Raw genomic sequence first — 25,549 nt, 5'->3', positions numbered from 1 at the left:
TTAAGATGCAAAACTATTTGAAACATCTCTTTCTAAACAGGTGAGGATCTATGCCATCTGTTGGAGAAAGGGTGTGAAATAGCACAACGTGGATATCAACACATCTTCCCTCCAAGGAAGATAGCTCTGCATTCTGGAAAGGCTGTAAAGATTTTGCTATGAAAAAAAGAGAGCAAAACAGTCTGCATTCTTACTCACTCCAAGGGATTTATACTTGTCCCTTTGTATGTTTTTGGGTCTGGGGGTGCATTAAATCACTTCCAAAAGCCAGGGTGCTCAGCTGAAAAATAGCACTGTAAGAAACGGACATACTGAAGTACCTGCTCTTCTCAGGCATACCTTCAGTGACTCTAGTGGAATTGCCCTGGTAACTTCTTTCCCTTGAAAACCTAACTCCATGGTAACGTTACAAGAAAAAATGTGTATTTGAGTAGGGCTAGGGAATGCATACTAAGCTGCATTCTGCCATTTTTAAGGACAGGTACTGGAATCAGTTGGGTTGCAGGAAAGGCATCCTGGGGGAGCAGGAGCAGTGGGCAGGGTTGAGCAGCCTTTGCTCAGCTGTGCATCCCCTGCAGCCTTGGAGCTCCTTATCATGGCAGGGAGCTTCCTGCACAGCTGCTGGCTTTCTGTGCCGCCTCCTTGGTGCAGAGTGACGAGGCTACGGCAGAAATGTTTCCTCCCTGTGAAACGGAACATGAGGCTGGTCAGACTTGGATGGAAAGACAGCACCGAGGTTGGCAGGCAGAGCCTGAGCTGGGGGAAACTGAAGTGAAGGTGCATGGCAGTGTCTTGACATGGCATGAGTGTTGCGTGCCCCAGCACGAGTGCAGTTACCAAACAGCATGCGAACTTCCTGTCCTCGCTACAAACATGGCCCGGCTGTAGCTTGCAGGCCAGGCAGTGGGCTGCCAGGCCAGCCTGTGGCTGGTAGCAGGATCTGGAAAATTCCTGTTCCCTGCTGCTGTTCCCAAGCATGATGAGGTGAGGAGGAGGGGTCACACCAGCACCTCCCTGTGTTCTCCTGTGAGCCGAAGTGCTGTGAGTGCCCGTCCAACCCTCCCTGCTCTGACGAGGGGCCTGCTAGGGCAGCCGTGGCCCGGCCGTGCCTTCCCGCCCGCGTTCCCGGCGGCTCCTGCCCCAGCACGGTGGGGCCGCTGCAGCGGGACTCGGCCGCGCCCCAGCAACTACCGTGACCACCGCCCTGCGGCCCCGCCGGCAGGAGGCTCCGCCCGCACCTCAGCCTCCCCCGGCCCCCGGGCCCGCCAGGCCGCGGCCACGTGCAGCGCCCTCCGGCGGAGCGGGGCGGTGCTGAGGGGCGCGGCAGCGGCGGGCGGTGCAGGTAGGGACGCGGTGCGGGACGGGCCTGGGCCTGGGCCCGGGCCTGGGCCCGGGCCTGGGCGCGGTCGAGGGCGCTGAGAGTGTACAAGAGGGCGCAGGGAGGCGCTGCAGCCACCCGCGGGACGACGGCCGCTTCCCGGGGCCGCGGCGGCGCGGGGCTGGGCCAGCTCCGGCGCTCCCGGGCTTTGCTCCGCGGTCAGGCTGAGCTTGCGGGGACGCCGCTGCCAGGCCTCGCCGCCCCGGCCGGGGTCCCGCTACGCCGGCAGGTGGGGCCTCCGCCGCGGCACCGCCTCCGCCTCCCCGGCAGGGGGCAGCACCGCCCCGCGCCGCCGCCGGGCCGGGCCGGGCCGGGCTGGGGCCCGGCGCGCTCGGTGTGACCGCGCCGCGCCGTGCTTGTACCTTAGAACGGGCGGCTCCGCTCGCCGCTGCCTTTCGGTCCTGCTGCGGCCGGCGGCCAGCCCCGGGCTCTCGCGAAGGGCTGAACGGGCCGCGCCTGGCGAGGGGCGGCTGCCTACCGCCGTGCCGGGCCATGCAGCCTCGGGAGGCTGCCGCCGCGGCGTGGCGGGGCAGGTGCCTTGGCTGCGGCGGGCGCGACCCTCGGCCGGGCGGGCTGCGGGACTCTTCTCCCGCCGGAGTGCCGGCCCGCTCGCCCAGGGAACATGAGGGGCATGCGGTGGCAACCGGACGCCCATGGGATGTGTGTGGGGGGTTCGCTCCTTTCCGTCGGTCCCGGCCGGCTCCCCGGAGTCCCGGCGGGCCCTCTCGGTGCGGAGGGCCGGGCCTACCCCGGGGAGGGGGCGGCGGTCCGCGGCGAGCGGGGCAGGTCGTGGTCGGCAGCGCCCGGCCCTCCCCCTGCGAGGGACTTGCTGCCGCCCCCCCCGTTTCTGCCAAGGAGCGGTTGGGGGGATTTATAGGAGTAACAACGGCTCGTGATGTCAGCCCGTGCCTAAAATAGAGAGGGATAGACTGCAAATCCACGGCTCGAGGGCTAAAACCTTCCAATCCAGCCTCAGCCAACACCGCGCCGATGTGAAGTCACCCCCACCTCTCACACACGCACACGCACCCCACGGCGAGGGGAGGGAGCCGGGGATCGCAGCCCAGGTGCCAGCGGCTCCTCGCCCCGCCGGCCACTGTTCGGCGGCCGCGTGGCAGCAGCGCTGGTCCTCGGGGCACGGAGAGCCCTCGCTGGGGTGGCGGCGGCGGGGTGGGGGAGAGCCGAGGAGCGGAGCTGCCGGATCCTCGCCCTGCAGAGCTCCCAGGATTACAAGGAATTGCGTGCTCCTTCCCAGACGCGAGCGAGGGTTATCCCAAAGAGCCAATCTCCTTCGCGCCCTACTGTCCAAAATAATCCCTTGGACTCTTGAGAAGACAGGGGGGCTTTCGGGACGATGGCATCGACAGAAGGGTGAGGGGGACTGTCTGTTGGGAGGGAGGAACGGGAGGATCGCAGGGAGGGGGGGGTCCGGCATTGTGCTTTTGGTAACAGTTTCCTGTTATCTGCTTCATTGTTATTCCTTGCCCCTCGCCATTCCCTAACGGCATAATTAGGGAGCGAGAGGAAACGAGAAGCAGATGAGCCCCATTTAGGAGAGGGAGAGAGGGAGGGAAAAAAGAATTTCAAATATGAGCCATTGGAAGGGTTTTGCTTTTCCTCCCATCACTTCTTCATTTAACCCCTGGAGGGCAGATCAAGCTTAAACCACCTGCCTGAAAGAAGAGTCCAAGTGAATGGTTAACTCAGAGGTGGAGGGAGGATATAATCCTAAATGTAATAACAGTAATCAAAAGTTCAAAAAGAATCGAGGAGCTGTCCCCCCACCCGCCCCTTAAAAAGGCAACAAACAAATCCAACTTCTTGAGGAGTTTTCCAATTTTGCAGTTTTGTGCCAAATGCATTACAGTGCTAGCAAGAGAAATGCTGGGAAGGGCGAAAGGTTATACGAGAGGCTTTAAAGAAAAGCAAACACAGTTCAGCCCTGGTAGCGTCCCTTGGAAGGAAACCTTTCTCCCTACCCATGATGATTGTGAGGATCAGCCGCTTCGTTGCTCAGATGGGGCTGGGGGCTTGTTCAGTTTACGGAGTAACCAGCAGTAGGAAAGAAAAGAAAATGTTTCTTTGATCTCTGGTTGCCCTCTTAGAATACTGGCTAGTATTAGACTGCGTCTAGTGTGAGCCTCCCCTTTATCCCTGGATGTTGTCAGGTTATATCAGCATGATCTGCTCTGGACAGGACTCTCTGAGGACAGAGTGCAAAAGGAAGCTCTGTTCATATTGCTTTTGTGTCTCTCAGGCTGAAAGACTTGCTGAGCTGATTTAAATAACCTGAGACATGTCTGGGAGGGTGTGCGCACAAGTGTCCCGTTACCGGGACAAAGGAAGGAACTGGCTCTCTGCAGAGTGGCCCTTGAGCAGTTGGCTTGGGAGGAGTGGAAGGTTAGAAAGTATTAGCTTTGGTTGCTTTAGAAAAAGGACAATCCCCCAGGTCTGACAGAGGGCAAATCTGTGGGGCTCTTCTGGCTCTTCACGGGACTGTGGCAGAGGTAACTGACTTACCATTTGCTACTGCCTTGCCTTCGTGGGGAATTTCTGCTCCAATTTGTACATTCCTGTTTTGGTAGCAGCCCAGCAGCTTAATCTACCCTGTAGCATTTCCTCTGACATTGAAGTCACTTAACTAGATACTGTCAACAAATAATTGGAGCCATGAGGAAGAAGCTCGGAGATGGAAGAACCAGCCTACATCTGTAGGGTTGCAGGTCTGTCTTCTCTGTCCCTTCTGTATCCTTGGACTACCCCAACTTTTGCTCCCCTCTGGGTGCTCCAGTCACCTGCTGTTTTCATTCCCACATAAGGTAGCTGTAGAGGTCTATGCTTGTTTCGGACCGGTGGGGAATGTGGGATCTGCTGTGCAGGGTTTTAGTAAGAGGAGACATGAAGAGAGGTGGCTGTTTTAGAGGGATTTGTCAACTTTGGATGAAAGGAGCTTTTAAATGTATGTAAAAAGAGAGGTGCTTTTAAAAGAAGTTGGCTGAACAGGTGGGCTAAAACAGATGAGAGTGCCAGAAACAGAAAGGCTTCAATAGATGGATGCTTTTGCTTTCCTTACTGGACAGAGCTAAATTGTCAAGGTGAGAAAAGAAACAAAAAGTTCAGGCTTTGCTTTCAAACTTTTTCGGAAATTTTTCTAGACTAAGACAAGCTGAAACTATTTATTTGGTGTGATTCAACTAGTGCTTGATGATAGCTGAAGGAGGTGTGGAAAACAAGTTGAGTGGGAAAGATTTCACTTGTCAGTCCCTTTTTACCAGTGAGAACCTCTTCCAAAACTGAATTGTCATCTTTCCCTCCCCTCAGGTAAAAAGCTGAGGATGGAGATAAGCTTTACACTCTGGCATAAAGGTGAGCACCATAAGGATCATCAGGGAAAGTGAATACTGACCAGACCTTGTTCAAGAAAGGCTTTCCACCAGCACCGGCACAGTGGGAAAAAGGTAGCAGAAAGTGCCCGTTGCTGCAAGCAGAGCAGTGTATCTCAGGCACACACAGGTACATGGAGAAAGACCTGCTGGAGGTGGGGACAAACTGTATGCACTCCAGGTTTATGTCTGGTGGCTCTTGGGATGTTCAGATAGATACGTTAGTCGAGATCTGAAGTACATAAGTTTATTTTGTTGTGATAGAACTATTCCAACCACAGTCATTTTTGCAGTGTGTTATTTCTCCTCTACCAGGGGAGCTTACATAAAATCTTAAAAGTGGGGATGTCAGGGGTGTGACAGGATACTTGGCGAACAACAAAAGGCCCCAATATATACACAGAGGAAGGGAAATCTGTATTCCATTGTTAAGAAGTAGTGGTCGCTTACAGCCAGGATTTGCTAGGAAAGATTTCCTTATCTGCGCCTTTCCAGTAATTTTTTTTTTCTTGCAATGTCTTATTTGGTTAAGCTTATCCATGTGTGGAAATTTTCTGCCCAAATCTTTCTGTTCCAAGAGGATGGTGGACAACGGGAAACTTCAGTCAGTTGAAAATGAGAAAGGAAATGTCTCCCAACATGGCAAAATCAGACTCGTGTCCTCTGGCTCTACCTTGCTGTAGTTCCAGCTAGCGGGGCTTTGGTTTACTGTTGAATATGCTGTCTGTATCTTGACTGTTAAGTCTTCCTTTCACAAAATCCCGATACAGATCTCATTACCAAGATGGATTTTTGGTGTTTAGCTGGTGCTGAAAACAGAAGATAGCTAGGTCAAGGAGGAAGGGCTAGAACCAAGTATTGATACTGTTCAGGGTTGCTTGTTTTTATGTTCTCTGTTTAAACATCCTCTGCTGGCCATGACTGCAAACAGGGTGCTGCTGGGAGCAGTGGCCTTCTGATCTATGCCGGCATCGCCTTTCGTGAGTTCTTAGCGTGGTTCAAAGATCCAGCAACATTAGTTCATATTCACACGTTGTGGTGTCTGGCATAGGGCTTAGTATGTGGTAGGTTGAACCTATGGAGACTTACCGTAGCAGAGCATTTAAGCATTTCCTTTGCTTTTACAGGGTCTGAGAGGACCTAAAGGTTAAATGAGAATGACTCTGATCCAATTGATGCCAATGTTTGCCTTCAGACCTTTGAGCAAAGTCCTGAACACCTTGCTTCACATGTTTTTGTTATGGCTCTCATCTCTCTCTTTAGTGTTACTGTTTCAAAAGGGAAAGAATGCAATACTTTGCTACTGTTTTTTTAAAAAAAACCACATTTGTATAACCTAGAGATAGGTTTTAGATGTTAAATCAGCATGCAACTTTGTAACTTAGATATTAAACTTTGATGTTTAAATTATTTATTTTGTTTTACCTATTTGAGAGATTCTGTTTTAGATATTCTAAAAGTCTGGAGATGCGTTTGTATTTTGTATACTGTTGAAGAGTGGGAATTTCAGGTGTGAAGTTTGGGTTTGGGTCTGTTCCTTCAAGAATATAGCCACTAGGAGACACTATCACTGCATCTGTAGTAGTAAATTAAACAGGCAGAGTGGGTGCCCGAGCTGGGAGCTCAACTCACTGCGTGCAGGTCAGCGTCAGAGCAGTTGCGCCATGGCTTTGGCCAAGCAGCTCTCTCCTAGTTCACAGGCATGGTTAGGGTGTCAGCGTAAGCCAATGGCCATTCCTGGTGGGCAGTTTGGATGTGATCACCATATTTTGGACAGTTTAATAATACTGATGTGGGCTCTTCCATTTCCGTTGGTCTCAGTGCTAGAGAACAGTCCCAGGGCAGGTTTATGAAAAGAACAGAGATGTTACCCTTATGGATATATGGTACACAGTTAACAGGCAAGTCTGTGTGTGCGTGTGTGTATGCACCCTGCTACAAAATAAATCTAGTGAAGTGGAATAGTACACTGAAACATTATTATGTTTGAAAATACATAAGTCTAGGTAATTGCTTAGCATCATGATTTGATTAGTGAGATAGTTGTAAGTGCTTCACAATTTTATGTACACGTAATATAAATGGTGTTTATGTAATATGAAATGGCATGGATGCAGAGCTCCCATTCTGTTCAGAGTAGCAGATGTACTGCATGCAAGCTACAGAGATCCCTCCTTGGTATTTGACTTTATCAATATCTCACTTAACAGGAAAAAAAAACCAACCCAAAAAACCCCATCTGTGGTCCATTCCTCCTCCTCAGACTTGATTGTTCCTACATTCTTCTGTAGATACTCTCTATTTTCATCCCAAGTTTCACTGTCTCTGAAGCTACAGTTCCATGGCCATGAATACCGTTTGTCAGTACTACCTGATCACCCAAACAATATGAGTTTGATCCAGATTAGGGAGTGTATGATTTGATTTCTCTAAAATTAGCCACAGCATATAGTATGGAACTTACACAGTTTTTATACTAGCTGTAGAAAGATGATTATTAGTCAGTTCAACATAAAGTTAACACAGGAGGCACAAACAATAAATACCTTACCTGGCATCAAGCCCTGTGGATGCAAGTTAACCTGTCAACATTTTTTGAACAATTTGAACCTTAAGAATTAATTTATTGTACAGGATTAGTGTTTTAGTCATGCGGCTGTGGTGGTTTTGGATCTTTGAGTAGGAGTCCTAAAGCCATTTGCTGCATTGTCAAGACAAAGCCTGAAAGGGAGATTGCCAATACGTATTATACACCTAGCCCAGAGACAATGGGACACACCTCTGTGAGTCAGAAAAACTAGCTTTGCATTTCATGGTAGGGTTCAGGCACCTACATAGGAGAGTGGGTTTTCAGGATCTGCCACAATATGTACAACAAGCACGCCCACAGATTTCTTGTCATCTGAGTTTTTACTCTTTAATTTACCCACAAAATTCCTCTAAATGGAAACTTGATGAAATGTGCCGGCATAAATGTTTAGATACTTAAGAGGATGAAATCCTCCGAGTGCTCTCACTGTTATTTTTATGCAGGATTTGAAGAGTACTGACTCAGGATGGAGATGTTTTACCCTATGCTCTTTCTCAGACATTTTGTAGGACAGGTGGAGTGGATGTAGCCTATTAATTAGACATATCAGCTGTGGCTCTGACCTCATTTCACTGTTGTCGATTGCAAATCTCTCATCGATTTCAATAAAATAGAATTAGGCTGTACAGAAGATAACTCATGTTCCTTAAAACTAATCTGATGACATGATAGTTCTCATGGCCCCAACCTTCAGTTTGGCCTTGAGCTCCACTTTCAAAAAGAAGTTGTCACCTAGACATTAACTCCAGTTTTCTACATATCTAGATCCATTCTGGTGCATAGACGCACAAGAATTAAAAAACTTCTTATAAAGCCTACAGGGGCTTATTTATTCTGAACTTTTTGGAAAAAGCAGATTATAGTATTGGGTTAGATATACAAAGGCTAAAGGGAGATAGTGCTTCCTTAAAAAATGGCTAAAGTTTTCCAAAGTCTTGCCTTACTGTAGGTTTCCATGAGATAAACAAACACATATGTACACCCTCCTCCATGAACATACATGCAGATGTATACGTACAAGTGTACTAAGCAGTACACTAAGCTGAGTACACTTGCTAAGTGTACTCAGCATACAAAGCAGTACTGTATTTCTATACTAGCAAATTACTGCATTTCATTTTTCTTCTTCGTCTTCCTGTTTCCCCTTGATCTACAGGCTATCCCAGCCAAGATTGTTAATAATTTTAAATTTGTGAGCAGTGTTTAAAGGGTTACAGTGTTTCAGTTAAAAAAGGCTGTTATTAAATCTCTGTCCTGTTTCACCTGTGTAGCAGTGTGGTTGGCATGCGGGTTCCTTCACAGTGTACGCAACAGTGGGAGCACTGGGGCTGTGTATGCAGGGGGACGCGGTGCCCACACTAACCCTAGCCTGCAGTGCCAGGCTATCTCTGCAAAGAGTTGTCTTCATACAGGACAAGCTGTGTGCTTGGGAGGGGTGTGGAGAGAAGGCACAGTGTTAACAAGTGGGCCTTCATCTTCAGTACCTTCTCATTTAATACCTTTTCATTTTCTGTATGATTTAATTCCCTTCGCCAGCCCAATGTGTTGCAATACCTGCTATTTAGAACAATTAATTGTATGAGTTCATGAAAACACTGGCTGGATCTGTCAAATCCATGATCTCTGTTATTGTCCGTCTGCTAATGAAAACTCCTCTCCCACCAAGTCAGTACAATGTTTCACACTTTTAGTCTCCAGCTTGTTAGTTTAAAATGCTATTTCCAGAAGCATATAAGCAATAAAAATAACGGTGCTTTTATGTATTTAATCCTACCTCTATATTAATTTCAAAGCCTCTCAGTGTACTTAAAGCTTTAAGACAATTAGCTACAATACATGTCTCAGTGCTTGGGAAAGATAACAGACTAGGTTCAAAGATCGTCATATTTTCTAACTTGTATCTAGAACATATTTGATCCTGTGTAAGCAATTCCAAATTGGGGATCCTTACAAGGAAGAACAAAAAAGAACCAAGGCATAAAAGACCTAAGGAACACTCCTGCTAATTACAGGCATCTTTAGGAGAATGGCATGAAATTCACAAAAATGCAGTATTTCAGGTTCACTGACATGTCTGAGAAATCAAATTCATTGAAGTGTTTTAAGGTGGAAGGGGAAGGGGAATTTAAAAATGAAAAACATTTAATTTTTATTTTTCAAAAATAAATGCTTCGTTTCAGCCCAAACATTTTCATTTCAAACCTATTTTTCAATTGAAAAAAAGGTCAATGAGAAAAGGAAGACTAAAGTGAAATGTAGGGGCTCAATACAAAGGAAAACACTTCACTGCATAATAAGGAAATATTTTGGGTTGACTAAAACAATATTTGTCTTTTTGTGTGTGGGTTTTTTTTTTTTTAAGTTTTGCTGACAAACTCAAAACATATCTTTTTTAGTGTGACTGTGACTGATCTATTTCTTGACTTTTTAAAAATATAAACATCAAGTCAAAAATCAGTAATTTTTCCAGGCTGCTTTCTGCTCAGTAGCCTTTTTTACTATTTTCTCAACACATGAGTTAAACTCTGGGCTATTCCTGTAGGCATTTAAATTTATAGAGAATCATAGAATCATAGAATAGTTTGGGTTGGAAGGGACCTTTAAAGGTCATCTAGTCCAACCCTCCTGCAATTAGCAGGGACATCTTTAACTAGGTCAGGTTGCTCAGAGCCCTGTCCAACCTGACCTTGAACACTTACAGGGATGAGGCATCTACCATGTCTCTGGGCAACCTGTTCCAGTGTTTCACCATCCTCATTGTTAAAAATTTCTTCCTTATATCTAGTCTAAATCTACCCTTGTTTAGTTTAAAACCATTCCCCCTTGTCCTATCGCCACAAGCCCTGCTAAAAAGTCTCTCCCCATCTTTCTTATAAGCCCCCTTTAAGTATTGAAAGGCCGTAAATAAGGTCTCCCAGAGCCTGCTCTTCTCCAGGCTGAACAACCCCAACTCTCCCAGCCTTTCCTCATAGGAGAGGTATTCCATCCCTCTGATCATCTTCATGACCCTCCTCTGGACCCACTCCAACAGGTCCATGTCTTTCCTGTGCTGAGGACTCCAGAGCTGGATGCAGTACGCCAGGTGGGGTCTCATCAGAGCAGAGTAGAGGGGCAGAATCACCTCCCTCGACCTGCTGGACTCGCTTCTTTTGATGCAGCTCAGGATACGGTTGGCTTTCTGGGCTGCGAGCGCACATTGTTGGCTCATGTCCAGCTTTTCATCCACCAGTACCCCCAAGTCCTTCCCAGCAGGGCTGCTCTCAATCCCTTCATCCCCTAGCCTGTATTGATACCAGGGGTTGCCCTGACCCAGGTGCAGGACCTTGCACTTGGCCTTGTTGAACCTCATGAGGTTCACATGGGCCCACTTCTCCAGCTTGTCCAGGTCCCTCTGAATGGCATCCTGTCCCTCAGGCATGTCAACTGCACCACTCAGCTTGGTGTTGTCTGCAAACTTGCTGAGGGTGCACTTGATCCCACCGCCTGTGTCATTGATGAAGATATTAAACAGTACTGGTCCCAATATGGACCCCTGAAGGACACCACTCATCACTGATCTCCCTCTGGACCTCCCTCTGGGGTCTCCCAATTGAGCTGCTGACCACTACTCTCTGGATGTGACCTTCCAGCCAATTTCTTATGCACTGAACAGTCCACCCATCAAACCCGTATCTCTCCCATTTAAAGGGAAGGATGTTGTGGGGGACTGTGTCAAAGGCCTTGCAGAAATCTAGATGATGACGTCAGTGGCTCTTCTCCTGTCCACTGATGTAGTCACTCCATCATAGAAGGCCACTAGGTTCGTCAAGCAAGACTTGCCCTTGGTGAAGCCATGCTGGCTGTCTCAAATCACCTCCCTGTCCCTCCATGTGCCTTAGCATAGCTTCTAGGAGAATCTGTTCCATGATCTTCCCAGGCACAGAGGTGAGGCTGAGAGGTCGGTAGTTCCCAGGGTCATCCTTTCTACCCTTTTTAAAGATGGGCACAATGTTTCCCTTTTTCCAGTCACCAGGGACTTCACCTGACTGCCATGACTTTTCCAGTGTCATGGAGAGGGGCTTGGCAACTACATCAGCCAATTCCCTCAGGACTCTGGGCTGCATCTCATCAGGTCCCATAGACTTATGTATGTTCAGGTTCCTCAGGTGGTCTCAAACCTGATCTTCTCTTACAGTGGGAGGGACTTTGCTCCCCCAGGCCCTGCCTTGTGGTCCATCCACTTGAGAGGTCTGGGAAGAGAGCTTGCCAGTGAAGACTGTGGCAAAAAAGTTTGAGAACCTCAGCATTCTCCTTGTCTGTTGTTACCAGTTTGCCAGTCTTGTTCATCAGGGGGGTGTACACTTTCTTTGACCTTCCTTTCCTGGCTGACATACCCATAGAAGCTCTTCTTATTATTCTTTGCATCCCTTGCCAAGTTCAGCTCCAGCCACGCCTTGGCCTTCCTGACCCCATCCCTACACAACCAGGCAGTGTCCCTATACTGTTCCCAGGATACCTGTCCCTGCTTCCACTGCCTGTGCATTTCCTTCTTGTCCTTTAGTTTGACCAGCAGGTCTTCATTCATCCATGCTGGTCTCTTGCCTTCCTTGCCTGATTTCTTACACCTGGGGATTGAGAGATTGTGTGCTTTATGGAAAGCATCCTTAAAGATCTGCCAGCCCTGTTCTGCTCCCTTGTCCCTGAGGGCAGTTTCCCAGGGGGTCCTGTTGACTAATTTCTTGAACAGCTGGAAGTTTGCTTTCCTAAAATTCAGGGTCCTGACTTTACTTTTTGCCTGTCCTGTATCCCTCAGGACTGCGAACTCCACCAGCGCATGATCACTGCAGCCCAGGCTGCCTCCAATCTGGATGTGACCAATTAGCTCACCTGTGTTGGTGACCAACAGGTCCAGTATCGCATCCCCTCTGGTAGGGCTGTCTATTACCTGGGTTAAGAAGCTATCCTCAATGCATTCCAGGAGTCCTGGATTGCCTACAGCTCGCCATGCTGCTTTTCCAGCAGATGTCGGGGTAGTTGAAGTGCCCCAGCAGGACGAGAGCCTGTGAGAGCAATGCCTCCTGTAGCTGGAGTAAGAAGTCTTCATCAATAGGCTTCCCTTGATCGGGTGGCCTGTAGTAGGCACCAACAACAAGGTTCTCTTTGTTGCCTTGGTGTCTAATGGGTAAGAACCCATATGCTTTCAGCCTGCTTGTGGCTATTCTTCGGAGACAGCTCTTCATACTCTATCAATTTCTTAACATAGAGGGCAACTCCTCTGCCCTTCCTTCCTTCCTTGCCTGTTCCTTCCGAACAGCCTGTAGCCATCAATAGCTGCACTCCAGTCATGGCATTTGTCCCACCAACTTTCAGGAATGGCAACTAGGTCATAGCTTTCTAGCAGCACGGTGGCTTCCAGCTCCTCCTGTTTGTTGCCCATGCTGCGTGCATTGGTGTCGACAGCTGGGCTGTCGGCCGTGTCACCTTCTTAGAGGAACACCCCTTAATTCCTTTGAGGTATTTCACTGGTGTTTCCCTGTTGGCTCCTATTACCTCAGGAGCCCCTGGCTTATCTACGCAAGACTTCAAGTGTGCTCCAGTGTAGCCAGCACATCTCAGAGCACAGGCTGAGGGGCCCTCACTAGCACCCCATCCCTCTAACCGTGGCATGTCTTCCCACAGCTTGTCACAGGCAAGCCTGATATTATCGCCTCTCCCCCTTCAAGTCTAGTTTAAAGCTCTGTCAATGAGCCCTGCAAGCTTGTGAGCAAAGACCCTCTTCCCCCTTTGAGAAAGGTGAATCCCATCTGACACCAGCAGGCCTGGTGCCGTGTAGGCCCTCCCATTATTGAAAAACCCAAAATTGTGGCAGTGACACCAGCCATGGAGCCATGTATTAATTGAGTGAATGTGTCTGTTTCTTCCAATGTCACTGCCTGCAACTGGAAGGAGAGAGGAAAAAATAGCCTGTGCTCCAGATTCCCTTACCAACCGTTGCAAGGCCCTGAAGTCTCTTTTGATTGCCCTCGGACTATGCATTGCGGCTTCATCACCACCCACATGGAAGAGCAGTAGGAAGAGCAGGAAGATGCAGCCTGAGGGCTGCACCAGTCTAGGAAGTTTCCTAGTGATGTCCTTAACCCAGCCCCAGGGAGGCAGCAGGCTACCCTAAGAGGAGGGTCTGTCTGGCATATTGGACCCTCTGTTCCCCTCAGAAGGGAGTTACCTACAACTATAATATACATTATGTATATGTATATATATGTGTGTGTATGCTTCATTGCTCCATTTCAGATACTGTCTCCTTCAACAGTTTTATTTAGTAGACTTTGCTGCTGTTTCTGTCATATCGGTGCATTTTAATGCCACCTCTGTCATATATTTCCACAGTAACTTTTGGCTTTCTCCTTTACCATTAGATATTGGTCTACTTCCTACACTTTCAGCCATCTCTGTTGTCATTCTTTTATTTCTAGTCCTTCATGGCTTCTGTTTTGTCTTTTTTTAATAGTTCTCTTTCCTGGTCACTAGACACTGATAATTCACCTAGCGTCTCTGTGAAGACAGCAAGCTGAGAAGAGGTTTTGCCAAGTCTCTATGCTTCAGTACTGTTTTGTTTAGTTTGGCGTAAAATGTTTCTTCTTCTCTGGCTGCATGCAAAGGCATATCTGATTCTGTCTTCAGCTGGTTCACTGGTGTTGCTTCCAAAATTGCCAGGAAGTTTTGAGCCTTTTCTCTGTCAATCTCAAAACCTGTTAGTGTATTTTGCAGTGTTGATTTTCACAACGGCAGGTTTGCTGTGTTGGTTTCTAATACTGGTAGCTATATATAGGCATAGGGGCTGCCTTCCTGTCTCTGTTGGGTGGGCAGAATGCAACTGCCATTACCAAAGTCAAGGTCCTTGAGCTCCGTCCAGGAATTGAGCTTTCTCTTATTCTGTGATAGCTCATTATCTGCATCCCCAATAAGAAGATAATGGATAGCACCTCTGAAATAGATGTTTCAGGGCAAGTTTAAATTTAATCAATCATCCCTTCGGCATATCCAGAATAATCAGTGATTAATCAGTGTAAAATCTGTGAGAAGATGGTCAGTTTGGTACTAGAACACTTAGAGGGGGAGAGGGGGTAGCAGTAAAACCTGCATTCAAACTGATACTTGCCAAAAGTGTAAATGCATTAATTTATCCCTGTACATCTACCCCAGTGAAGACAGATAAACAGGTCTAAGGGGAGCTATAAGTATATCACCTGCTAGTTCACATTTCTGTGTGAATCAAGTTAGTCTCGCTTAGCCCCACTGCTAAATTTGTCCTTCAAATCTGAGAGTGACTGCACCTCTGATTTACTTGTGGCCTCCTTAAGCCATACCATGTGGTTTCCAGATGGTGGACGTCATCTCCCCCGAGGCAGGAGCCCCTGGTGTTTGCCTTTCCAACTGTTCATTGTACTTCCTCCTGTCATTTACTGTGCTAACCCCAGCAGCTGAGTTAAGTTTGGATCTTGGAGATTCGCTTTCTTGCAGGGACAATGACAGAGATCACCAGTAAACAAGTCACATGCACGGCTAAGCTTCTGACACACTGCACATCATTCACAAAGGCTGTCTGGCAGGCTCTGTGCGCAAACCTGTCTGTTCCTACTCCTTTGGGCAAGTGTGTCTGATGCAGCATCCTCTTAGAGGGGCTGACTGACACCTCTGGTACATCTTTCCAACCTGGAGGAGCAACATGATCAGGGACAAGTTTAGATCCTGAAGGTGGTGTAACTGTATTAGCCCCAGCGTTGTATCCAGGCTAATGACTGCCTCTTAGTCAGGCTAAGTACTTTGAGCGCACAAAAGCGCTAGTATGGATGTCCTGGGCAACCACAGAGGCAGACATGGGTACCCTTTATGTCCCAGGTGAGGCCCATACAGAGCCTGAAAACCTGTTTCTCAACAGGTTTCTCAGTCCAAGGAAAAAAAGATCCATGTTATTTCTTCTAGAGTATGAAAATTATGGCCAGCATTTGTGATTTTTACTAACCACCAACCATCTAGGACCGTGGCTTCCTTAATCTAAAAAAATGCCAACACATATGTAACATGTAACTGGGGATATAAAAATGGACTAGAAGCTCTCCAGAGGTCCCTTCCAACCTTAAGTGTTCTGAGATTCTGTATACCACAAATACATGGTATGCAGCTGTCTCCATGTATTATCTTCATATCTCAGTTCTTGGATATGGCTGTGATGCCATATACTGCTGGCACACCATACCATACTATGCTATGTCCATGTTACTGGTTTTTCGTGAGATTGGCTTCAGCTTATGTATACATGAAAAATAGTCCAGCCCAACAGGAATAGTTGGTCCTGGTAAGTCCACACGACACTGGTTAGTATGTGGAGAGCCTTAGGTGTGCTCCTAGAGCGCATTTTCTGGTGTAGCTTAATCCAAAAGTAATTCAGTACGTCTGCCCCAACACAGCTCTGCAATGTGAACTAGAGTGCCGCAGGTGGGCATCATCAGGAAGTTCACTCCAGAAGCTCGCTCCTGATTTGGACTAAACTGCTAATATAAGTTTACCCTCAGTTGGTTACTGATATTGCTCAGGTAAGTGCTCCCCACTGGGGGATGACTTCCTGGCAGGCTCTTGTCATCTTCCGGATACTCGTGTGCATGCTGGTAGCACAGCTGCTTCTGCGGCCACAAGCCGAGATGCTGCCATGGCCTGTTGAGACATTTGCGTACCTAAGCCGCTGGTGAACAGTACTTGGCGTACTCGTCACGAGGAGCACAGACTGGGGCAAAGCATGGCTGGAGGTAAACCATAATCTCCAGTCATGCAGCATGTGGAGGCTTCTGTTGCAAATTCATGCCAAATGTGCAGAGGGCTCTTGGCCCCATACAATGGCAGAAGCAGCATACTGAGTATGTACAGTTGTAATACACTTCCTTTGAGGCAGAAAGGTATCTCATTAATTAAGCATCTGGTCCTTATCTGTGGAAGAACTACTCTTGCTATAGTAACTGAGAAAAGATTTGTCCTTAAAAGCGCACATGTATATAAACACATGGTATCCCCACACATGCACTCATATGGGAATTAATTAACACCTGGCTGCTATTTATATCATAGCAATCTAGGACAGGAAGTGAAAACCAGATCAGAATCCCTCACCCGACATTTATGGGGGACTTAGAAGAGGCAGATGGCAACGTCCCATGCTGGAAACTGCCAGGAGATACTATTTCTATTGATATAAAAAGTGCCGAAGGAACCTTCACAGCTATGTAGGCCAAAAGCATTACAAAATCTGTCTCACTGTAATACCAAAGCACCTCAGTAGGAAGCCTTCTGCTACTTCTAGGATTAGTTGTTGCCTTCCTTCTTGCCTTCTTTCCTGTCCCGTTTGCTTCACTGCCCTGTATGTTCCCTGGTGGTCTGCTGAAGGGGGTTCCCAACAGCCCTTTCTGAGGGGAGCCTGGAGGACCCTGTGAAAGGCACAGTACTGGGCTTGAAGTTAAGGGCAGAAAGGCCCCACAGCAGTCACCGTCTCTTCAAGCAAGTTGCTGAGTGCCTCGAGGAGGACATTCCTGTCTCCCTTTTCTGGGAATGGGTTTGTGTCACATGGTGGCACCCTTGCAAACAGAATAAAGCTTGAACTCCTGCTGCAGCCTCTCCTTCAGTCAGGGAGGTCTAGGGGGTCTTCACCCTCACTCAGTAACCGAGGCTTGAATGTCTTTCAGATGTTGATCCCCTGATTGTGTCTGACTTGAAATCAGTGAATAGGTGGAAAGACTTACTGGGCAGCAGGAAACAGGTAAAACCCACAAGGATGGTGTGGTTGTGTAAGCCCCATTTTTTTAGGTGACCTGGCAGTAGATGCAAAATCATAGTGCAAAGAGTAAAATCCCAGTATGTTGGTTGGTATTTATCATACCTGGCTATTTTTGCCAAGACACTTTTTTTTCATCTATAATATTTAGCAATGAGATGCTACTATAAGTAGCAGTTAAGGATTTTGTGAAACATAAAGCAGGAATATATGTAGCTAAATTCAGACTGAAGGAATCCTGTTCTGGCCACCTGAATTCTCGCCAGCTTCCTGCCTTAGACAATGGTATTGTGTTACCAAGTGCTCTTAAACAGTTATGTTATTTTGCCTTTCCACAAATGAGGTAGGCTGTTGAGTTTAGGTACCTCAGTTTCTTAGTTGTGCGTGCTTTGGAAGCCTCTGTGTCGTAGGAGATCAGTCGGCTTGAGATCTTCCCATTCGTCATTGTGCTGGCAGTGTCCAAAAGCCTGGGCTGGGGATCAGACCCCAGCTGTACATGAAGTGTTACATACATTTACAGTAGAAAGACAGACAGTTGTCTGCTTCGGACAATTTGCACTCTCTTACAGAGATCCAGCAAACTGCTGCAGCAGGAGCGTGGCAGTGTTTATTACCAGCACTTCTTTGTGCACTGCATTTTTCTAGCTAAAAAAAGACACCATCAGTTGTTATGGCCCTTTGAAGTAGGGCCCTGGTGAGGGCAGGAGTAAGGTGGAGTCCGAAACCAACTCAATTTGTAGACTTTATGTATTCACTAACCTACAGAGAAATGTTTCTAATTCAAATTAACAATGGCGTTAGTTAATCTGGATGTGTTCTCCAAATCAGGAGAAAAGCATGCATTTTCTTATCTTGAGGAAATAGTAAAGATGTAGTCATAGAAAGACTCGAATGCCAGTATCTTTATTCCTGTCCGTTTTGAACTTTGGGCTGCCCTCAAAATGTCCTGCGGAGCCAGCATATGTAGCCCTTAACAATAAAAACATGAAGAACAATACTGTTTCATCAGTGAAGTTTTCCCCTGTGTCTGGATCACTCAGTCTAGATGTGCCATTTGCTTTGATAAGTACAAGTGATTTTCCGCGTATGTCATGCTATTCAACCTGCATATGAAACTGGTTCATTACTTAGACTCCTTGATATATTGATGTAACGACAGTGTAGGATTGATATAATTGGCATGAAAAAGTGTTAAGTGACAGTTTAATTCTACTGGGTGGTAACAGTTCATAGTATTTTCTATTCAGGCTCTGCATTGAAGGTATGAAATCATTGTGATACCTGAACCAGTGTAGCAGCCATCGTATCCCTCCTCCTCGTGCAAATACAGGAGGATTTCAGCAGTCAGCACATGTCTGAGATCACTAGACTGCTCCTGACAGCCATTGCCTGCTGAGTGCTAGAGGTCATGGGAAGAAGGAGCTAGAGCTCTCACCTTAAAGCCACCAGCTCTATATCTGCAGAGGGAGCACTGAAAGTCATCACTTGGAAGCTCGTCAGAGCTGATGAGAGGAACCTGCTAGAACGGGTCACAGGTTGGACAGGCACATTGAACGGGAGCTGCAGAAATAGCAGTTGGTGCCTGGACATCAGACTTGGCCTCAAGACTGAGAACTGAAAAGGGGGGGACAAATTAATTACCATCTTGTACCTGTGTGTTAATACCTGGTAATTACCCTAGGTTACACAGTGACCATACATCATCTTCTAAGTGAAGTATTTCTGTAATTTTAGACACCATAAGGAAATCACAGTAGCTGTCATATACTGTTTCTTCATTATTTCCAATGGGGAGAGAAAGGAAAGAGAAGGAGGACTTAACTTCAGCCAGTTTCCCTGCTATTTATACTCCTTCTGCCATCAAGAAAAACGGTAGTTTTGGTAATCTCCCTTCTCATCCATGGCGTATCCAGAGTGGCCACATTGAGGTGCTGTTTTTCTAATCTATTTATTAGTAATGCTGTGATACCAGAATGTCTAAGACATGCCTCTTTGGGGCTAAAATGACATGTACAGAAAGATTAATGTCTCCTAATTTATCTTCCTGTCTGAGCAGAGAAATCAGAGACAGCTTAGGAGAAGTAATATATTCTCATCTTTATAGATGGAGAGCTAAGGTGTGAGATTTGCTCCCTGTCACACAGGAATCTGTGGCTGTGGATAGAACAGTTGTCCTGTTGCCACAGCCAGTCAGGTAATGCAAAACTGTCTGTTTCCCACACTTTTCATCCCAGGTGATGTTGGTTGCCCCTTTGCTGCCTGACTAGAGCAGAGGGAGGCCAGATGAGGGGCTGAACTTGCTTCTTTGCATGGACCTGCAGTGGCTTCCCTCTTCTTGCGAAAAGAAAATACCAGGTTGTCTTCAGATTTGTTGAATTGTTCGTGAATGCTTAGGTTCTCCTTTTGTTTCCTCTCAGTTTTGTTTTCCCTGAAGCTTAAAATATAAAAAAACCTGACGATGACTATTTATTTTTAGAGGCAGACTGCATTTTTCACAACTGCTGTTTCTAAGCACTGTTGTGAAATCGATGTGTTTATTAACGGTGGCTGATTCATAAAACTAGGCTTTTAGACATCAAAAGTACATACCTGAAGGATAGATAGGAGATTTCCCAGTGATGGGAAATACTCTAGTGCCAAATGTACATCAAAAGCCAGAACGGAAAGATCCTTATTGGCAGATGACGAGCTTATCGCATTTCACAAACCTTCCATCACTATTTGTTTTGCGGACTATTACAAAAAAGTACCCAGGAAAAGGAAGGTCAAAACCTATCTGAAGCTGATGGTTTCTTTAACAATTTCTGGCATAATGTGTCATGTTTCAACAGGTAGATTCTTTCTCATGGCTTATGCTATTGACATAACTTCAGATTCTGCCTAGCAGAACAGAATAGCAGGAGACAGAAAAAAAGTTCGTTTATCAGTCGAACAAGCAATTAGGTAAGCAAGATAACACCCCAGCAGGGCATTTTTTACATGACAAAGTGTAAAAGAACGGAATGGTGTGTTTTCTTGAAATTGCCCATAAACAATTATTGTAAAGGGTCTTCCTTGTTTAAAGAAGATGCTCACACATCTACTGAGCCATGGAAGAAGTTTTTACATACAGACACATACTAAAAGAAACATGTGCAAACATGCAGTCACTATTATGTCTAAGCGGTGATCTGCGACCAAGTTGCCAGGTGTCTCTGGAACATAACTGACAAACGTGGCACAGTTTTAAATTGCCCCATTTGATATACTGCAAAATTTACATTAAAGTGGAGATGACATAGCTATCATTTGTTTTGTCTGTCTGGGTATTGCTGGCCTCAAAATCTTTAAGATAAATCTTAAAGATTTATCTTTAAGATAAATACCCACTGTAAAAATCTTTTTAAGATGAATCTTAAAGATTTATCGACAGATTCTCTCTGCTGTTTCACCATGTCCTGAGTTCAGTGTAGAAGAAGTATTTGGGCTCTGTGGAATTGATCTTCACAGTCCCACCCCAGCATAAATTAGAATATTCTAGCAGGTGCTTTAATTTTCAGCCTTTGGGATCATTTACAATGGTTAGTCAGTGTAGTAGACATCCTTATCTTGTATTTCCTCCTCAACATATCCTTTGTCCAGAGTCTCTGGAGAAGGTGGTATAGGAGTTGGCTAAGCTGTATGTGTATCTTTCAGTGTCTTCTCAGATAAGCATCCCTCCATCCAAGAATTGCACTCTTAATTCCTTTTGAAATACTCAAATGATGTATGTGGAACAGAAAAGACTCCAGATTTTAGCCTTAAATCTAGTCCTCTTCTAAAATCCTTTAGTGTAGCTGACAGTTGTCCCTGACAAGTGATTCCACTGTTAGTGTTTTCAAACCATCAGCATTAACTTGTTGTAGCAATTCATGTGTGTTTTTTCAAGTGCCATGAGGTCCCACAAAGATTAGGTGGATTAGCAGAAGCAAAGTCAGAAAACAGTAATAAGGCAGACAAAAAGGCACATCAAATCCCATGCAGGCCTACAGTGTATCGCCAGAAAAATTACAGTAAATACCCACTGTAAAAGAAAAGACGGGAGTTAGCTTATCTGTTTTGTGGACAATACTGAATCTGATTTCATATTAAAAAAATCCACTCACAACTCAGCAAAGGATAACAACCAGTCACTCCCCCAGCAGGGAGAGAGACCTCCTTTGTCTTACTGTTCAACATTGGTAACAACAGTTAGTAGTCTCCATCTTTATCTATGGATTCCATATCAGTGACACCACTCAAATATGTTTCAGTGGGTTTCACATCAATGCACAGGTGTATATTCTATATGAAGATCTCAGAGTTTGTAAGTTTTGTTTAAAATGCATCCTTCTAGGTCAGTGGGATCATGCATTATGAGTTTTCCTGTGCAAAAATGAAAAACGAAAAGTTGTATTTCACCATCTAGTTATTATTTGCCCGTAACACTTTTGTTATGTTTAGTTTCTTTTTTTTTTTTCCTATTCACTCATCCACATACAAAGTGGGAGTTTCCTACAGCTTGTTTAGTGCCTGTATGGATAGCGCTGGTACTGAAGACCCTACATGCACTGCACTCCTTAATGGTTCCTGGCAGGCTCAGTAAGCAGACTCACTTGTGTGAGTGTGTGTTCTCAGTGACTGTGAGTACAAATACCCACATTCATGTGGACATCAGTGTTCACATGCAGTGTCCCACAGGTTTGCCCATACATTCTAGCATGCCTTAGATGTGAAAATTTTTCATTCTCAGTTTTTTGAACAGATCAAATAGTGACCCCCTGACAAAAACTGAAGTAGGATTTAACAGTTCTAGCTATCTGCTCTGTTCTGTTTACACTATAAGCCTCTATATCATATTTTTTCTTCAGACTACTGGCAATAGTTGGTCACCTGAACTAGAATCAGACTTGATAGTTGCTAGAACTAATTTATGATACAAATGTCAGGTTTTTCTTGAAAAGAAAGTGAGGAAAAAAGGGCATTGTAGGATTTTCACAGTGCTTTCCAAATACTTCTTTTGATAGGTGAAAGGTGGGTATTCTGCCTGTTTGTTACTTTTTAAATCTTTACTCACTGCAAGAACGAATAAAAATTAATTACAAAGGAATGTGAGGAAGGTGGTACATATTTAATTGCAGCTCTCCTGGCCAACTATGCATAGTTTATTTGGGTTTGCCAGTACAGACTGCTGTGACTATTTGTCCATGTTGGGGCAATCACTTCTCATCAGTTATAGTAGAGGAAAATTTCATTTCAGGTTTACTCTTCCTTCAGTGAGACTATTGCCCATGTGGCTGGCAGGAAGAAAGCAGCATCAGTGGAATATGCTGGTCTTTTTGCTCAAGTACAGACTTTCATAGCATATGTGATATGTGTCACGCGTAAATTCTGATGCTTTGCTGGATTACCTCTTGATCTGAAAGTCTTTCTTTAGAAATCCTTCACAGCTACTCACAAACACGTTTAGCACTCTGTCTGGAAATGTATGGGCTTGCCTACTCTGAAGCAAGCTATTTGGCTAATTGGCTGTGCACTAGCGACTGTGCACTAATTCCTCATGCACAAACGCTTACCCCAAAGCAAAGGTGAAGTAGCTGACTATACCTTGGAAGTGTAGGACAGCCAGCGTGGTACCTTTGCCTGCACCGCAATAGATTCCCAGTGCAGGCAGGCCTTAGAGTTGTAAAGGCTTTGCCAGCCTAAAAAAATCACATCTTTCAATTCACTGTGAGTTTCAGCGGCTTCGTTTCCTTTGGCTGGGTTCTGAATGTGACTGCCCAGATGAGGCCAGGAGATGGGGTTAAAGAATTGATTTTGACTCTGCTTGTTTCTGACTACCAGCTAGCAGTACACGAGACACTCAGCAAGTTTGAGCCTGGCAGCTAATAAAACAGATGGATTTTATGCACAAAATGAATTTGACTCTACTTACTTGTCTTAAAAATATAATGCAGCTGTGTCAGAGCGACAGGCCTTTGCTTGTGCAAACTTTGCTTTGTTCCCTCTGTGGCGCAGTTCCCTCGCGCTGTGGGTGTAAGAGGAGCAGGACACTAGTGAAAACAAGTAGCGTGCAATTGTTTGTGGCTCTTTTGGAGAAAAAAAACAGGTAGAGCTCAGAAACATTTATGTGATATGCAGAAATGGGGGCTAAAAAGCTAACGTTCCCAGTTCTCCCTTCACAGGGCATTTTGTTAACAGTAAATGCTGCCATACAGTAATACATAACCACAAGGACACAACAAGGCTGTATGGGAGAGTGTAATTAGCACTAAAAAAAGATGACTTGAGAAAACCAGAGCAAGCCAAGTAGATGCTTCCCTCATGAGGCTGTGAGGAAAGTGCTCACAGATGGTAAGTGGACTTTTTTTTAATGAAATACCATAAATAGGCTAATGAAACTCCACTTAGGAATACACTGACAATACCACTTCCAAATTGCAGTTGTGGTATGACATTTTTTACTGCCTTAGAAAAATACAAACCTGGAATTCAATTCTGCCAGCAGATGGACAACAAAGACTTACTGTATTAAAAAAATAGAATTTATAATACTCAGATCTGCTTTATAATACACAATATGACGTATTTTGAAAATTACATCTGTGATTTTCTTCGGGTGCTCCTCAAAGCGGAAAGGAAAGGAAGCGGTGGTTCATATCGTCAAACTCAGCTAATCACATTTTTTTAAGAAGTGGAGAAAGGTCAGTCTCTGCTCCTCCCTGTTTGCTTAATGCTGTTGTATCTGGGTTTAGAGTAACATGCTGGTAAAACTCAGCCTGGGACATGGAGGTGGATGCTTGAGGTACAGAAAGAGCTAGGCTTGGTCAGAAATGGACTTAGAGAGCTGAAACTTTCTTATTGCCTCTTCATATGGTTAGCCTCAAGGTGCAAATCTTTCAAACCCTTGCTGTGCAGACGTCGCTCTGCCTGTGCTCTGGGCTGGAGGGATGTGAGGCAGCTCCAGTCGAGGAGAGTTGTGCAGCTGCATTAGCTCAGTGCTGCGGCTGAGCTAGTGTACCTTGTCTGTCAGCTGGGATTGTTAGCCTGTGTCTGGTATTGTGCTAACCCTTCTGGTCAGCGTGAGCAGAGGGAGTCTGTTTCTGCCTGCCATATGCTGCTCAAGCCCTGGGAGTCAGGGCCATGGTACACCAGCCCTTCTGCAGGCTGACCTCAGAGCACCTTGCCTGGTGGAGCAGGAAGGATGCAGTTTGTTGTAGGGCTGAGATCTGATCTCCATCAGGTCTCCAGACAAGAACCTGAACCCAAAGGCCAACCCGCCAACAGCACCCATTCTCTAGGAAACTAAAATCCTGTCTAGACAATTAGACACCATTGTTAGTGCATTTAATACAATGCTTTTAATGTGGATAGTCATATTCTAGTGCAACATAAGAGAACATGAATTAATTTTCTCTCACCTGTTACCCTCTTTGTCACTACTACCTTATTCACAGCTCACCCCAAATACATGCATGCCGAGCTTCTCTTTCCTCTTCATTTGCCTTTCAGAGCTTAGTCATATGCAGTTCCTCTGATTTTTTTTCTTTCCTAGCCTTAGTTTTTAATCTGAACCATAGTTACCTGATGGCTTTACTTCATGTTAGCATGCTTGTTGCCTGCTGTAAGTCAGAGTGAATTCAGTGCTCATGAATGATGCTAAATGAGCAACCCAGAAGAGTAGATTTCAGTCAGTATTGGTCCATGGGTAGGAAGGTCTCAGTGCTGCTTCAGTATGGTCTTCCAGAGAGGCCTCCAAATATTCAAGCATCTGATTTGTGTGTTTGAAAAATCTCATCCTGTGTCTTGCAGGGAGTGAATCTAATCCCAACAGGCAGTTTATCCTTTGGCTTCTCCTTGCTGTGTCTACCACAAGTAATATTTTCATGGTTTGTGCGACTGCTCCCTAGGAACTGAAATAACTCGTTTCACATATATCACAAAACTGCCATTAGTGGTTGCGTGTTTCGGTCACAGCCAAGCCAGGCTGGACTGGGTCCAGGGATGAGCCCAGCTCCTTAGGCATCCAGTTCCGCTCGCTTGCAACACCAGCACCCTCCACTATGTAAAATTCACTCTGCCTCTCCCAAAATAAAAGTCCTCATGATATTACACTGTGATGTTGCTACATCCATCGTAGAGGATTGGCCCTATTAGAGAAGCAAGGCTGACTACATGTGTGCAACTCATGCAGTAGTGAATTATTTGTTGTTAATAATAATAATTACTTCAAGCTGGTAAAATTGCCTAAGCTACAAGACTGTCCTTCTGAAGTCATGGGCAGCACCAGAAAGCATCCCATGCATCCATCACCACTCCTCTTGACTTACTTTCATGCTCCAGGGAACTGAAGGAGCTGTGCAAAAATGTGACACAGACTTTTATGGCCAAAGGACACAGAC

The 25,549-nt window shown here is 45.8% G+C and overlaps 1 protein-coding gene across 13 annotated transcripts in view; it reads left to right on the top strand.

The window, feature by feature from the left end:
- The first annotated feature begins 1,206 nt into the window (after positions 1-1,206).
- Positions 1,207-25,549, top strand: part of SLC1A2 (solute carrier family 1 member 2) — a 109,849-nt gene continuing 85,506 nt past the window's right edge. For 6 of the 13 annotated variants that reach the window (XR_012775891.1, XM_075502495.1, XM_075502494.1 and 3 more), the window contains exon 1: positions 1,963-2,038. Coding sequence is in view for 6 of the 13 variants with exons in the window: in XM_075502495.1 (XP_075358610.1) it covers positions 2,001-2,038 (38 nt within the window). In the remaining 7 variants the exon portion in view is untranslated. Of the gene's footprint in view, positions 1,343-1,962; positions 2,039-2,185; positions 2,750-4,699; positions 4,892-15,798; positions 15,925-25,549 lie in introns of those variants that run through there. The other 7 variants (XM_075502487.1, XM_075502490.1, XM_075502488.1 and 4 more) reach the window with 7 other exon arrangements.

Source organism: Mycteria americana, chromosome 5, assembly GCF_035582795.1.
Source record: "Mycteria americana isolate JAX WOST 10 ecotype Jacksonville Zoo and Gardens chromosome 5, USCA_MyAme_1.0, whole genome shotgun sequence".
In the NCBI taxonomy this organism is placed as follows: domain Eukaryota; kingdom Metazoa; phylum Chordata; class Aves; order Ciconiiformes; family Ciconiidae; genus Mycteria; species Mycteria americana.
Note: the sequence above shows the minus strand (reverse complement) of the source record. Positions and strands in the feature narration are given on the sequence as shown.